The sequence below is a fragment of the Acipenser ruthenus genome, chromosome 21, assembly GCF_902713425.1.
Source record: "Acipenser ruthenus chromosome 21, fAciRut3.2 maternal haplotype, whole genome shotgun sequence".
Lineage (NCBI taxonomy): Eukaryota > Metazoa > Chordata > Actinopteri > Acipenseriformes > Acipenseridae > Acipenser > Acipenser ruthenus.
In genome coordinates this window covers 23,693,249-23,709,993 of record NC_081209.1, presented here as the reverse complement: position 1 = coordinate 23,709,993, position 16,745 = coordinate 23,693,249, and the positions used below count along the sequence as shown (strand labels likewise).

Genomic DNA, 16,745 nt, shown 5'->3' with positions numbered 1-16,745 from the left:
AGGGATGGTGTTTGTTTTTGTGGTGAATTCTAGGAACGTGTGCCATTATTGTGAGTTTCCATTTATGTAGACAAGGGCGAATAAACCTTGACAACAATATTCTTTGATCAGGGAGCCGACACTGTACTTTAGGCCATCCTAGACAAATAATATTTTAGAAGCGTGTCTAACGTACACAGTATGTGGACTACTGCAAAACTGCTGATTCCCTTGTGTAGCGCGTCCGGATGCCCTCTAGTGCTCATAACATGATACAGCCAACAGCACTTGTAAGCACAATGTCCTTTTCAAAACAGATTTAATAAAGTTTTCACTTCAAACTAACAGGAAGTGACTTATTTGAACATGGCGTTCAGGGGGGTATCATAACAACATTCTATATTTTGTGTTTATTAAAAAATAAAGACAAGTCTTTATTAATATTTTCTGCTTTCCGGAGAGTTTGTTTGAATGTCACAGTTGCAATGAGTGATGTTGTTGAAAAGACACTAACGGCCCTTCCGAGTCTTCTGTCGCTGGATTCGCAGCCCGGTACAGGGAAACTTTCTGGCACTTCAAAATTAGGAAATCTTATCCGGAACATTGCAGAACTGACATCTAAACATGTAAGTTGCCTGCATGCGTTTTCTTTTGAATTAGTCATTTTGTTAAACGATACATAGCTCAAACATCTTATGAAAGTATTTTAAATTCGTATAGTATAACCTATTTAGTTATACCGTGGAAGTACAGCTATGTCCAAACGTTTTGCATCACCTATAGATAGAAATAACTAAATTTGCTTCATAAAGTTGAATGAAACCCGCTGAATAATGTTACGTTTACATGTTGAATTACATACTGCGTTATAGTTTGACTGTATTGAAGGCTTTTTGGTCCAGACCAATGTGCGTGTGTCTAACCATATTGTGTGCATTTTATTTTAGGATGAAGAAAAACTGATAAAGAAGGAACTAGCTGCAATTAAAGAACATGTTTCTTCTCCTAACACGACACTGGTAAGAGCATGATTTATCCACCCATCAATTCCATTTTAGATTTTCAAATGGGCCAGCATCTGTCCAAATTCTACATGTGTGTGTTCTTTATAAGAAACAGTTTGAGACATGAAACATTTTCTGTTTTTTAACAATAATCTATTTGACTTCAACCTCTTATGTATAGCTATTAAATTAAGGTAAAACAATCTGATAAATTAAGAAACCGAGGCACAGCATAGTCTTTATAAAGTTTTACTTTCCTCTACTTTCAGTATTAATGACATAAAAACATAGGTTAAGGCACAGGGATTGAAATAAGACTAATATTGCATAGCAGTTTCACCCATTCCAGGTGTTAATACAAGTTTGAACAAGCTCAGGTGTGTCTTATTAAACTCATAGTATAGTAAAACCAGGAATGGATCAAAGTGCTATGCAATAGGAGTCTTATTTCCATCCCTGAGGCTTCATACTGTACTGAAATTATTTTATTTTATTTATGTATTTTTTTTTTGCCAGATGGCATCTGCTAGAATCAAAAAAGTAGTGTTTTCCTGTTATACAATGATGTATTTCTGACAAACAATGCTGACATAATGTTATTTATTTCAGAGACAGATGAAAGAAATTATGGTGAGAATGATCTATTGTGAAATGTTGGGATATGAAGCTTCCTTCGGCTATATACACGCTATCAAACTTGCTCAGCAGGGGAGTCTCTTGGAAAAAAGAGTTGGTATGTTATTTTACACGCTCATTACTCATGACAGAACTGTGCACCACACAGGACCGTCTTAGTAGAGAAATGTCATTTTACACTTAATAGTATTCTCTTACTGGTAATTAAATGCAAAAAGAGTAGGGAGATTATCTGTAGAACATCTGTTGTACTAAGTGACCTGACACTTGTATTTCTTGACAGGCTATCTGGCTGTTTCTTTGTTTTTAAATGAAAGTCATGAGCTACTACTTCTCCTTGTGAACACAGTATTAAAGGTAAAGTAAGAAAGATATATTCAGACTATTTGGAACATCGTAATGTTTTATTTTTATTAATTGGTCTTTTTTTCCATTTCGTTTTAGGATTTGCAAAGTACCAACCTTATTGAAGTTTGCATGGCATTAACTGTTACCAGTCAGATTTTTCCAAAAGACATGATCCCAGCAGTTCTCCCACTAGTAGAGGACAAGCTCCAGCATTCAAAGTATGATTTTTTAAAATTATTATTATTGGAATACAATATATGTTAAAAGGGAAAAAAGGATGACCAAAAACAAACTGAAATCAAACATTGACTGCCTGTTGTGAGATATGCCTGTGATTCAAAACTATAAAACTATGGCTTCTTTCTAAGCTATTCCAATACACATTGAGGTCTTTTTTAATCATAATAAGACTCTGGATCTTAATACCACTATCTATTATTTATACTCTTTTGGTGATTGTCATTCCATTGTTTAAGGAGAGATATATTTGTTTCTGTTTTAGTTTTTTTATGTAGTATTTTATGTTGCCCAGTGTTTTTTTTTTTTTTTTTTATCTTCAGAGAAATAATCCGAAGGAAGGCAGTTCTTGCACTGTACAAGTTTTACTTGATTGCCCCTAATCAGGTCCAGCACATACATGACAAGTTTCGAAAAGCACTGTGCGATAAGGACCCTGATGTCATGGCAGCTTCTTTGCACATTTACGGACAAATGATCAAGGTTGGTTCAGGTGAAACTGAGCATAAGTGCTCAAAACAGTTTGAAAAATATCATTCAGACAAAGGTCCGATTTATGTATAAAATAAATTTATAGTGTTTGAAGAGTCATTAATGCTTAGTAATTAGTTAGAAGGCATTGCAATAAATGTCCTCTAAACCATTGCAAAACAATCAAAAACAATTATTTTACTCCTCTGCATAGTTTATCTTTTAAGTTAAAAACATGTGGGAATTGCTGCTACTAGATCTGTACATTTCTTCTCAGATTTTATATTTGGAAACAATAAAATAACTTAGATCTGTTTGGTGTGCGCTTATATAAAAACTAGAGGATTGAACCCTGTAAACTTGTTAAAATTGATCTTGATATCCATGTTGAGTAGGATAAGCACTGATTTTGACCTATTCATTACCTTGTTGTTTCAGGAAAACCCAGAAGGCTATAAAGATTTGACAGAAAGCTTTGTAACCATTCTAAAACAGGTTGTAGGAGGAAAACTCCCTGTGGAATTCAATTACCACAGTGTACCAGCACCATGGTTACAGATTCAACTGCTTAGAATTCTGGCATTACTAGGGAAAGACGATCAAAGGTAACGCACTTTAAAGTAGCATACTCAAGTGTGTTTCCGTCTTTAGAATTAATTTGAGTTACAATTGATCTTTTGAGCACTGATGATTCAAAGCTAAAAATAAATGTTGAGTTTTGAATATTTTATACTTCATGTAAGTTGAAGTCAACATTTTCTTTATAGATGATATGAAATGGATGTTGGAAATACCAAACCCAAAAGTCATTGTCCTTCTGAGTATGGAGACCACCAAGAATTGAACATGCTGACAGTTGATACTTTTAATGAAGGGACGTGTAACAGGTTTTTCTTCTTGGTTTACAGTACAAGTGAACTCATGTATGATGTTTTGGATGAATCTGTAAGAAGAGCAGAAATTAATCACAACATGACGTATGGTAGGTGTAAAGCAGGAGGGGATGTGTGAATTGCTCCTTTATAACACTGTAAGCTGTTAAAGGGGAACTGTAATGCAAAAAAAATATATAACCATTTCAATAGAAAACATGTTAACTAAAGCTTTTGACACATTTTCAGCCTCTCCTTGAGCAGTATATTATATAAAAAACATGAAAACAAATTAACATTGAATGTATTGGAGCTCTCTTCTGTCACGCTTCGTGTAACGTCCTGTCGTTGACTCGCTCTATAGTCACACATGGTATTCTATTGAGCGTATGCCCCGTTCCTGTATTGTGTAGCCATTGTTTTGTTATGGCTGCTTTTTGTTGGTTTAAAGGCTTAGGCACACAAAAATACTTTTTGTTGCTGTTTTTCCTTTTGTTATTTTTACACCCGAACACTTTGCATTCTGACATAATTCACCCTGCCAGCGTTCACTGGTGTGGGGGGGTGTCAACGGTATGATGGAACAGCGGCGCCAGAAAGATTCCAATATGGCGGCGGTCTGCATTTCCAGCAACCCAGAAAGTTGACCAAGAAAAATTGAAATACTGGCCAAACGCTTGACTTTTTAACAGCAAGACGCATTTTGTTATGTATACAGAGCATTTAGAGAGCCTTGTTATTTTGAGTACAGTTCCCCTTTTAAGCTATAATAACCCCTACAGGGATAGCGCTTGAACTTAGGTACAGTACATGGCTTACATTTCTTTAGCTAACCGCTAATCCTATTGTAATGAAACATGGGAAGAGCAACAGCATTCTAGGTTGCAGTGTTCTGGCCTGTGTTTGGGATGATGAAAGTAACGTGTGCTTTTCATATGTTTGGCACAGTTTGTGTATGTATTACATATCTTTTTTTATTTGATTGTTTTTCAGCTATTTTATTTGAGTGTGTGAAGACTGTCTATACAATTTACCCCAAATCAGATTTACTGGAGAAAGCGGCAAAATGTATTGGGAAGTTTGTTTTGTCGCCCAAAATTAACCTTAAGTACCTAGGTAAGAAGCTGACTAATACGTTTTTCAAAGCATCAGAATCTTGGGGTGTATGGAGGTGTCTGTCTGTGTTGCATGTTATCTTGATAATATTTTGACACCAACATAAAATACAGTAGTAAAGATTATTCCATTGACCTAAAGCTTTCATCCATTCTAAAGTTTACTTTTTCAATTATTTCTTTAAATTATAGTCTGTTATTAGTTATATTTTAGTTTAGATATATAAACCTCGTACACCAGTACATGTATGTAAATTATTTTACTTTAAGGGCTGCTTTTACAGACCCAGATTAGCATTAATCAACGTCCTTTCCTAAACTAATATTAGGCCCTTAGATTAGTATTAATCGGGGTCTGTGAAACCATCCAGTAATGTTTGCTTCTCAGTTAAAGCCTAGTTAAAATAGTTCCTTTTAATACATTGCAGATTCTGCTATGATTCATATTTATTGGAAAAGTACTGAGAATCATACCTGTGTGTCACTAGTAATGATCACCTCTTTTTTTTTTAGGATTAAAAGCACTGACCTATGTAATCCAGCAGGATCCTAACCTAGCTCTTCAGCATCAAATGACAATTATTGAGTGCTTGGATCATTCTGACCCAATTATCAAGCGAGAGGTAAAACACGTTTTTTGTTTTCCCTTAAATGTTTGCACAATACGTGTATGCTCATTAAGATTTAAGATGCTTGAGAGTTAAGAAAAGAATGTGTAGGTGAAGTAAAAAAAATCCACCTACATTCTCAAATATGTGTCTCACATGTCTGTTGCACTGATTACACAGAGGTAATATCTTATCAAGACAATATTAGTATACATGAGTAAATGGAGTACTGTACAATTAAAAGGTCTGAATGGTAAACAGTATTAAATTGCTAGATTTTATATGAGAATGTACCTATTGGCTGATACAGTAGTTCCATGCTGTTGATGTGACACTCTTCTGTGGCATGTTTGAGATTATTTCATTTTGATGAATTATTGTTATCAAATCTTTTATGTTCTTTGCAGACTCTGGAGCTGCTGTATCGAATAACCAATGGCCAGAATGTAACGGTCATTGTGGAAAAGATGCTTGATTTTCTAAGGCAAAGCAAAGACGAATACACAACTATTGACCTGGTTGGAAAAGTTGCTGAACTAGCTGAGAAATATCCTTTCACTGACAGTGACTAAAAAGGGAACGCCTAATGTAGCCCGAGATCAAATATACAAATGGGAAACATAAAGATAAATATTGTGCTCCCCAAGTTATAAAAAACAGAACAGTAAGTGGATGATTCATCCTACAGTACATAAACAACAGATAATATAATGTTTGCTTGATTAATAAAACTTGTATGCTTTTTGTCATAATGGCTTTATATAATTATAAGAGATTACAACAAAAATAAATGCTTCTTGATTATTAATAAATAACTGCAATTTAGAAGAAAAAAAAACACCGTTTTTCCTATCAATGTTTGTACATATGCCCCAGACAACGAGTGGTTCATCCAGACCATGAATATTGTGCTTTTAGTAGGAGGTGACGTGATGCAACCTGATATCCCCAACAACTTCCTGAGGTTACTTGCAGAAGGTTAGTGGTGCATTTAAAAAGACAAAAAAATCGTAATACAGGAGGAACGTACAGTGGTGGTTGTGGGGTAGGAATATTACTGCAGTTTTTTGTAAAGGATGTGCTTGATAAACAGAAATACACCTTGTACTCAAAACCTGAGACTGGGGCTCTGCTTTGTATTAGTGGCTCATTTGCTGGCAGACCAAAAGGTCACAGATTGAAATGGTTCACATTAATGTTCTGCTTGTATTCAATCTATCAACACCACAGCAGATAATTATTATTATTTTTATTTATTTCTTAGCAGACGCCCTTATCCAGGGCGACTTACAATTGTTACAAGATATCACATTATACATTATTTCACATTATACAGATATCACATTATTTTTACATACAATTACCCATTTATACAGTTGGGTTTTTACTGGAGCAATCTAGGTAAAGTACCTTGCTCAAGGGTACAACAGCAGTGTCCTCCACTGGGGATTGAACCCACAACCCTCCGGTCAAGAGTCCAGAGCCCTAACCAGTACTCCACACTGCTGTGGGGTTTCTGTGTTCCCCTGCCCTCTCCCCCCCCCCCCCCCCCCACACCCTTCTCTTGCACTCTAAAGTTGTATGTTTTTGGACGTATGTAGTGGTAGTACAGAATAAAAATAGATGCAAAATCCAAAGAAAATGAAGTGATATATGTGATATATAGTTGTGACAGATTAATTTAATTACTAGCTTATAGTCATAAACAAGGACATGTTTGTTATGCTTCAATGGTAATTGTGTTTCATTAAGGTGGATGTGCAGTTAATAATACTAACTGAACTTGTAACCTCTTGATAACTTGTTAGTGTGATTTTCTTTAATGAAGATGCAGCACTTTGCTGATGTACAGTCGTTTATCACAGTGATTCACTGTACACTATAATTCATACTGTACTGTCTCTAAACCTTGAGATACATATGTTTTATTCCCATATTAACTATATGTGGACACATTGCTATAATACACCAAAGAATGTAAGCAAAACAAAATGACTTGCTTGTTTTCATGCTCATGTCTTTGCTTTACTTGCATTGCTACCACAGCCAAGTGTTGTTGCTTAATGTAATTTCCCAGGGAACAACTAGTGCCTTTCATTTTCAGTTGTCTTACTATTTGGTTAAATGTGATTCTCACAAGAGTTCTTTTCACTGATTATTTAGGCTCAGTTTAATAAATATGAATACTTTGTTTTTCCTCCAGGGTTTGAAAATGAAACTGAAGACCATCAGTTAAGGCTGCATGCCGTGAACTCCTATCTTTCACTTCTAGAGAAAGACAATGTTCATGTTCCCCAGCGTTTTCTACAGGTTATAAGCTGGGTAAGGAGCATGGCTTTTTTCCCTTTTAATTACAGACATGATCCTGGTCCAAAGTATTCCACACAGTCTGATCTCTGGACTTTTATCATACTGTTAGCTACATGAACGCTTATCCCAGTTATCCACATACAGTATCTGCTTTCACTCAACCTTCACCCTGTACAAAGAGATTTGCTTTGTTTCTCCAGAGCAACAGAAAACATATAACTTGCTTTAACCTTTTCAGGGAGTTCTAAAAAATAAATCTGATAACAGTTGTGTTGGCTGCTATGTAAAATGGCATTAATTGAAGCCATATGTCTGTCAAGCAGAGTTTATGATGTACAGTAAACATTGCAAACAGTATGCACATTTTTAAATTAAAAGTAAAATGCATTGTCTATTGTTATATTGCTTATTTTTCCCATTTAAATGCAATTGTGTCTTCCCCAGGTTCTAGGAGAGTATTTTTTTCTTAAAGCAGAGACCAAGCCAGAAGTGGTGCTTGATAAACTAGGAAGATTGCTTGATCAAAGCTCTGTCACTTCTGAAACTAAAGGCTGGATCATTGCTGCAATCACAAAGCTTTCGTCTCATACAGTGTGTCCAAACACAGTGGCTGAAGTAGCACAGAAATACACTACATCTCTGGATACAGTTCTAAGACAACATGCCTTTGAGCTGAAGCATCTTAATGAGGACAGAGATCTCATCAGAAGAGTTTTACCCCTGGATGCTAGTTGTGAAGATATAGAGGTACAGTAATACATTTCTTGGTTCATAATAAAGTGGTTGTATGAAGTATTTTCTGATATAATGCAGCATATGTATTAGCAGCTGTCAAAAAAGAAAAGATTATTAACTAAACATGTTCATGTGATACAAAATAATATTGAAGGAGGTGTAAGTAATTTAAGATTTTGTGTTCACAATTTCTAAATATATCTTAGTGACCCAGGTTAAAAGCATGCAGTCACATTCATATTGCACCCCCAAAGCCAGACTGCAGTCTAGTGTATATAATCACTAGGGTGTCATGTCAAGAGTTTATCCAACCACACAGGGCATGGATCATTTGAGCTCGTCAGTTAGTAGAGGAGCAGCAAGGGATGGAGTAACAGATTTTCAAACCACTGAATTTTGTCTTTAGACATCCCAAGGAGGAATATCAGAAGTGTTAAGCAGATGTTATTTCTCTAAGAGGTTGTTTACTGAACGCTTTGGTCATTAAACCTAATGCTTCAGAATATATTGTTTTTTTGTGATAATCGCACCCTGTTGTTTTTTTTTATTTATTTAGGTGGACACTTCACTGTCTTTTCTGGATGGGTTTGTGGCTGATGCTTTGGGTCGCGGTGCTGCTCCTTATAAACCTCACCATCAAAGACAAGAGGAGCTCTCACAGGAGAAAGGTGACTTTAATTATCAATGTGCACTTCCCAGAACTCCCTGTACTTTTAAAATCTTTGATTGTTAGAACACACTGTGCTGGAGAGTGAAATAATCTATTCCTGTCCCTATTGGTGGAGCAGCTTTTGCCTTAATGTACTCTGTTGTTTCTAAGGTAATGGGCACCTCAATACACCACCTGCAACAGTCACCCTCTCATCAGCTTTTCTGTCTATTTCACTTTGTAAACCCTTTTGACAAACTTGAAGCCAACGTCTGCTGTCAGCAAGTTATTTCCATTTTCTCTGCTTCAGCAAGTTTCCAGTTTGCACATTGAAAAATCAATTCTGTGTGCTAGACGTGTTGAAAACAGTTGGCGATGTATGTCAATTTTGTCTTATGTAACTAAAGTGTTCAGGAAGTGTGAAATCCTTTTTTTTTTTTTTAATAAACTTGAAGTCGGACACAAAAACGTAGAAAGTTCTCAATAAAATTCTCCAATGTTGTTTTTTTTAATTATTATTATTATTATTATTATTAATAATAATAATAATAATAATAATAATAATAATAATAATAATAATAATAACAACACATGACAGCAGTGTCTTGAAAGAAAAGGTTTGTACACAGCAATTTAGTTTGTCAGGTTAATTTTCTGGAACAAATGTTGTTCTGCATATGTTAGCTCCTATCACATAGTTTATCACAAGTATATAAAACGTACCATTAATAAGTAGCACATTGATTCCATCTCCCCAGCATCAGAAAAGCTGCTCATGACAGCAGCTAAGGGCTTGACTGATAATCTGTTTTAGCTTCAAAATATTTTTATCCGGGAGAACAGAACCAAAATACAGTAGAATGTGCCTAATGGAAATGTGATGTAGTAGATGTATTTTGTAAGTAATCTTACTTAAGGAGTCTCTAAGATATTGAGTTCACTGCATACCAAAATTAGCAAGGTTAACCCAAAGCCAATTGAGAGTTGAACCAATATAGTGTGGCTCAAAATATTAGAATGTACACAGAAAACATAAAAATACAATTAACGCAAAAGTACAAAAAACAGAGCATTGCAATGAAATTTTTCACATGTAAAAGGCATTATTTTTCAAAGCAGTGTTCTATGGATATTAATTGGTCTGTGACCACCCCAAATAACCTTTTCCGCCAAAAGACTGCAAGGATATAAGTGACACATGTATTGTGTACAAGGTATACAGAGCTAACCTTTACATTTTTAAAGGTTTTATAACCTGTGCCGAATGTGTCCTTTAGTTCCGAGCACACAGCGCCATCATGAGGTAAGCTGTTTTTGCTCAACATGGAACACACTCTGAAAAAGGGGGTACTTACCAGTAACTCTAAGAAGGTAATACATTTCAGAGTGCCTGTCTAAAAAAAAAAAAACTGCTTCCATTAGGGCAGACATTTTCCTTTGCCTTTTCTTTCAGATATTTTAGTTTTCAGTCTGTTTATTTAGCAGACATCTGGAGAACTCTGCATAAAACAATTTCTGGCATATGGCATATTGGAAGAAAACCAGAGAAACATGCCTTGAAGTGTACTGTCAAGCCATATGTGGCAGAATATGTCTGATAGCCAACTATTTGTTTCTCTTAATGGCTATGCACATTTCAAGATCAAATAAGCAAGTTCAATGCCATTAAAACATGTATTCTTATTATTCATATTATTATTGTTATTGTTACATAGTCCTGGGGCTGTTGTAAACCGTTCCTGGTTGAAGTGTGAATTAACAGGTTGCGGAAACTTTCCAGTATAGATAGTACTTTAAATACTGTAAATATAACCGATAATGAGGGTTCGGGTAGGATAGCAAATTTCTCATTGTGCTTTCTCCTTGTGTTATATTCTAGCCCTGAATTATGAGCCCTATGGACTGTCCTTACCTGTCAGCCTGTCATCTTGCAGCATCACTGGGAGACAGTCTCCTACAGGCCTCTCCCTAAGCTCTGGACTGTCGGGGAACAGCACAGAAATGGGGCCAAAAGGAGGGTACGTTCTCTCTGCTCTCTGTTACTGAGCTGGGCATAGACAGATCTGTGCAGAATATCTTTTAAAGATGCATATGCCAGGTCTTTCAAGGTTAAACCAAAGGGACTGATCTTCAGCATCTGACATTTAGCACTGGTGGAAAGAATAACCTCTTTTTAATCTGACTGCTGAATGTCTTTTAGGATTTTTTTTATTGCATTAACCCTCTAGAGGACATTCATTTGTCTTTAAGTTTACTTTATTTTGTGTCGAAGTAGAATCCCAGATTCACAAATCTAGATTTTCTTCGTTGTGTTTTATTTGATAGTCAGTGTACCTTGCCTCTGGATATTTTTTTTATTTTTTCTTTGCATCGTGTGGATTTAAAATAAAAAGGCAAAGAACTGTGATTTCCAGTCATTGCTCAAATGAGCAATACAATGTATCTGCTTTGAGGCTCTAATTTGTTTTCTTAGCAAAGACAGTATTGAAACTGAAATTGATTCTCTTCTTTTCCAGATCAAACAGCCTTAAGCTTGAAGGTGTGAGGAATGTGTGGGGTAAAGAAGGCTACCTGCCTCAGAAAGAAACCACAGCGGAAGGAACCCTGCAGGTCTTACCTGGTCATGAGGGACCCGGCACCGAAGAGAGTGCCATGGAGAATGCATCGCTGCAGCCGGACCTGGCCTCTCCAACCATACCTGAGGAAGACCAGGAAAAGCAGCAGCTGGCATCGTCACTCTTCGTAGGACTGGGATCACACAACACCCTCTGTCTGGTGAATTACTGCTCTTTTATTTTTCAGTCTACAGACGTAGTTAACTGTTCAGTGTGGAGTGCATGGAAGCAAGTATTGTATTCTTATTATTATTATTTTACTTTCTTTTAAAAAATATGGACAAGCCACAATTTAACCCATAATGAAAAGTACTTTGGGGCCAGAGTTATTTTTCACCAAGTAAATTAATTGTATTTGTCAGTCCTGTCTTTGTAGCATATTGTGGGCTCGTATGGAAAATGCTTCCATCAGCATTTATACTATGTGTTCTAGAATCTAGACACCAGGAAGCATTTCTGTACCTACAATTCTAATGCACATCTATTTCACTTATCCATATCTAATAATATTTACGATAAAATGCTTAATGGTTTCATATGGGAGGTCTACAAAAAATAAACTCTTTATTTCCTACACAGATGGGAAAATCTGAAAACACTTCACAAAGGTTCAGAAGGAAAACAAACAAAACACAAGAATCTTCAAATGCCAGTGAGAAATTCTCAGATTCCTCTATTTCTTCCCGGAGTACAGTAGAGAGCCTTATGGATAATAACATTTTGGAAAACACTAGCAGCGAGCAAGAAACAGAACTGACAACGCTAAATCAGTCATCAAACCAAGCTTCTGAATTTCAGGACTCCACAACACCTGATGGTTTATTGAATGGAGGAGAGCGGGAGAAGCAGGACATGTCTTCAGATCCATCAGGGCAGGCTCCTTCATTGTTTACAGGTGGTGACATGGTGATCTTACAGCCCTCCTGTGCTGCTGCAGAGAACGAACAACCTCCAGTTACTAGGCCCCCTCCTTCTCTGCCAACAGAACTCTCGCAGCTGGCTCATTCAGGAGTTCAAGGACTTTGTTCCAATGAAAGTATAGCTGTTTCAGCCTGTAAAATATACAAAGATGACTCTGTAGTATTTGTTGTTTTTATAACAAATAAAAGCACCTCAGCCATTAAAGACATTATAGTTAGATTTGCACCTACGGAACTGAAGGTAAGATACCACACTCACAATGTTCTGGGTCTAAAGGGGCTGCTTGTGTACCTAAAGTGTATACAGATCTCTACTAACAGTGTATGTGGATACATTTATGTCCGTAACAATATGCATATTCCTAGGCTGCCACTATTTAGATCAATTGATTTGACCCAACTGTATTTTAGAGATTTGGTTCTTTGAAAGTGGTTTGTGTAATGCCAATACCCCCTCCTCCACAATGTCTTGCAGGTTTCTGAAAGCACAAGCCATGGGTTTCCATTGCTTGAAGGCCAAAATACAGCAAACTGTCAGTGCTCTGTCTTGATGGAGAAGCCGTGTGCACAAGGAGCACTTGTTGGCAGCATCGCTTACCAGGCGGAACCTGAGAAATCGTCAGAACTACAGTTTTCACTAGCCTTTGCATTGGCAGATTTTATCAGGTGTAGTACTGTTTGCATTGACTTATAAGCAGGTGTAATTACCATGAAGTTGTTTGTGCTGCTACCAGCAGGAAGCACTGCAGTGTAATCAGTAAACCTTTGCAAGCAGAAAAACATTTTGACACTAGAGGGCATCATTTGCTGAAGATGCTTGTTTAATTTGACCTGTAAGATTCCTGGCCTTGAAAGTGAGGCACTTAAGACATGCCACAGAATAAATAATGGCAAAGCTAGCCTACCATAAAGCTTAATTGACATTTTAACCTATTCTCTTTATTAACAAACAGTCTGCAGTCATGGCAATGCCTCTGGCTAGAAAGCTTCATCAGCAGTAATGCATCTTGGATGGGGAAATGTACTGCTTGAGGGAAAAGGAAAGTAATCATAAATCTGTAAGCACTCCACTGAAACAAACTGGCTTTAAAATGGGTTAATCATTATGCAGTTACTGCATGATGTGGTATATTTTACTTAGGATAGTTTACATATTTTCAATTTTTCTTGTTTTTCAAAAATCTAGCAATGTCCTCTATTTTATTTTTTTCAAAGCGTCTATTTTTGGTGGGTAGAATAGGTAGTTCCTAAGCTCCGTGTGGAAAGTGTGGTGATCACAGTTCAGAATTACTGAGTACTGTGTTCTCTTTTGACACACAGGCCCCTGACAATATCCACAGAAGAGTATGGCAAGCTTTGGCTGGCCTTTTCCAATGATGTGAAGCAGAATCTCAAGTTATTATCAGATGCAAAGGATCCTCTTACTGCAACACTGAATGCATTGAAGGAAACATTACAACTTCATATTGTTGACATTATAGGTAGGTATTGTTCATTCTACTCTTCAGTTCAGTTGGACATTATACTGTGTTTTCTAGTGTTAAACCATCAATAAGAGCATGTGAACAATCAATTAATCACAATTTCATGTGATATGGAATTGTAGTAATAGCTGCAACGTCAGTGAAATGCAATAACATTAATCTCCAAAATACCAGGTAAGTTTTAGTAAATGCATTCAAGTGTTTTTTTTTTTTTTTAAACTAGAGGGGTTTTACAAAAGTGCTGCTTTTTTGTATTTGGCATTTCTTTTATAATTTTTATTTAATTTGGTTTATCATATAGCAAAAAAATAAATAAATAAATCAATAGTTTCAAGCTAATGTGTTGAATTATTTTTTTGCTGTCTTTGCAAACTCAGCTTGTTAATACATAATACATTCTATGTTCCTGGAACTGAGTTAGACCTTTCCAAGAAAACAAATGTGCGATGTCAGGCATAACGATAGACCTCTGGCTTATCCACCACCATTTCAATTTTGACTTTGCTATTAGTCTAATGTAAATGGTTTATCAGTGTAACTCGTGTATGTGTTTTTAATGGAATGAATGAGTTTGGATAAAAGGAGTTCTAGTGTAGATAATGACATTTAATGTTTTTCAACAGGCACGGAAGGTATAGTAGCATGTCAGCTGCTTCCAGCCATCCCCTGCCTGCTGCATTGCCGAATTAATACTGGAATGTTGGCTGTGTGGCTCAGATCCCCTTCACCTGACCTCCCTGACTGTTTACTGTATCAGTGCCAAAAGGCCATTCAGAAATTGTGACTGAAGTTCAGAATGTGTCTTTTTGAGTGCAGTGTTTATTATGTATTGTATTAAAGTGTGTGTATATGTATCTCATATCTAAGGTGACCATATGGCTCCCTGTTCAAGCAGGACAGTTCAGGCTTTTCAACTCACAACCTAATGCATTCTGCTGTAGTTTTGAAGTAGAATTTCATATGTTTTCCTTTTTTTAAAGCATTTTTTGTATTTTCTTTTTAATATACATTCTATATCACTTACTGTACCTCAGGGAAAGCAGTGGGTAGAATGGGAGTCTGGTTCATAGTCAGAGAGAAGCATTGGACTGTGGGGATACCTATGGGTCTTGTCTCTGTGTATATGGCTCCAGCTCCACTGCTCAAGTAGTAAGTGCTCCATCTATAGGGTGCAATGTAACTTAAGCAGATAGAAGCAAACCCAAGGACACACTTGTACAGTTAGACCCTGTAATGAGTTGTATTGACACCAAACCAAAATCTTGTTGAGCATCTCTGGGATGTTTTCGATAGAAGGGTAAACTGAAGATCACCCATGATGGCAAGCCACTGCACATGCTGTGCAGAAACTTTACACACATGATTTGATAGCAAAGTGTCAGACAGCTACTCTTAATTAAGCATAAACTGACTCACCCCATACCAAAGATCACAATGAGGCAATATAGCATGTTGCTTGGTTAGAGAAGACAATTAAAAACAATACACCCTGATCACCCATTATTAGTTCCCAGAACCAAATAAAAAAATAATATTAGCAAACAATCGTACGATAAGCATGAATATTATATAATTAAGAAAAATTGCTTACGTGTGTTACAAACAAGTGCAAAAACATGTATGGCTTGCTAACAGGCTTTGAGCCAATAGTTCACTCTTTTTCTGCATGCACATTTGTCAAGCAAAAGTTAACTAAGTAGTTTTGCACTTAAAATGAACAAAAGTACAGTATATACATTTAATATATTAAAAAGTTTTCAAGTTAACCATAAACATTTTATTTATGTTACTATATTACTTGTAGATTTTTAAGTGTTGTTTTAAATACCATATTTTCTTATGATATTATTTCACCTTTTTATCTGTAACCCATCATTCATAAGTGAAAAATGTTTGCATGGTGCAGTGCACTGTCTCGATTGATATTAAGAGGCTTGTTTTGTTATCAGCCTTCATTGTAACTTTGCTAATTTGATAGTTTCCCTTATAATTTCAGATATTTAAAGCCATCAGTGCAAGTACTTAAGTCACAGTTTTTTAAACTGAAAAAGAAAATGTTTCAAGTTTCTGTCTGTGATTAAAAGTGAAGAGCTTCTTGCTTTGACAAGGTACCATAAATACTGTTCAGAGGGATTTAAGCAGCTTGATCACAAGACTTGTATCTTAAGATAACATGTGCTTGCACTGATTTGAATATTACTCACAAGACACCATTATTTACTATATATATATATATATATATATATATTTGTATGTCTTGTTAGTGCTAAAATGTTGCTGAGATAAAGACATTTGTGTATGTGCTTGTAACTACTGAAGTCAAATGTATCATATCTCAAAAATGAAATCTTATAAGTGAGTTATTACGGAGATGTTTTACTGATATTTTGGTACAAGTGAAAATGTCATCATTTTTTTTACACATAGCCTTAATGATTTGAACATTATTTTTTTCTGAATATACATTTACATATATTTACATATGCCTTGAAAATAGAAAATGTTTTACATGGCATGGGTGACAAAAGATGAACTGAATAAGTATTCCAACACTAGTCTTAATACAGGTATCCAAAAGCCTTATGTTTATAAAACATGATGGGATGTTAACTTGTGCCTGTGGTACAGATGATCGATTTACTAACTGATGCCTGTCATGCAGTTCTAATTATTTCAGAATATAATAAATATGGTATGCTTAATAAAACTGTCTTTTCATTGTGTCATCTGCAGTAAACCGTTTACATGTATCGTATATTAAA

At 35.9% G+C, this 16,745-nt stretch overlaps 1 protein-coding gene across 1 annotated transcript; it reads left to right on the top strand.

The window, feature by feature from the left end:
- Positions 1-309: 309 nt before the first annotated feature.
- Positions 310-16,690, top strand: LOC117427655 (AP-4 complex subunit epsilon-1-like). The gene is made up of 21 exons (XM_058995144.1): positions 310-605; positions 927-998; positions 1,593-1,716; positions 1,903-1,976; positions 2,064-2,185; positions 2,528-2,687; positions 3,114-3,280; positions 3,584-3,657; positions 4,541-4,663; positions 5,176-5,285; positions 5,678-5,821; positions 6,140-6,248; positions 7,474-7,592; positions 8,025-8,327; positions 8,872-8,983; positions 10,844-10,982; positions 11,481-11,739; positions 12,159-12,740; positions 12,975-13,165; positions 13,820-13,980; positions 14,607-16,690. Exons 1-21 carry the CDS (start codon positions 465-467, stop codon positions 14,765-14,767), a joined length of 3,447 nt encoding a protein of 1,148 aa, XP_058851127.1. The 5' UTR covers positions 310-464; the 3' UTR covers positions 14,768-16,690.
- The last annotated feature ends 55 nt before the right edge of the window (positions 16,691-16,745 follow it).

Coding starts and splice junctions, on each gene's coding strand:
- LOC117427655 (XM_058995144.1), top strand. CDS start 465: ATGAGTGATGTTGTTGAAAAGACACTAACGGCCCTTCCGAGTCTTCTG. Junction 999..1,592: donor CTTCTCCTAACACGACACTG/GTAAGAGCATGA, acceptor TATTTATTTCAG/AGACAGATGAAAGAAATTAT. Junction 4,664..5,175: donor AATTAACCTTAAGTACCTAG/GTAAGAAGCTGA, acceptor TTTTTTTTTTAG/GATTAAAAGCACTGACCTAT.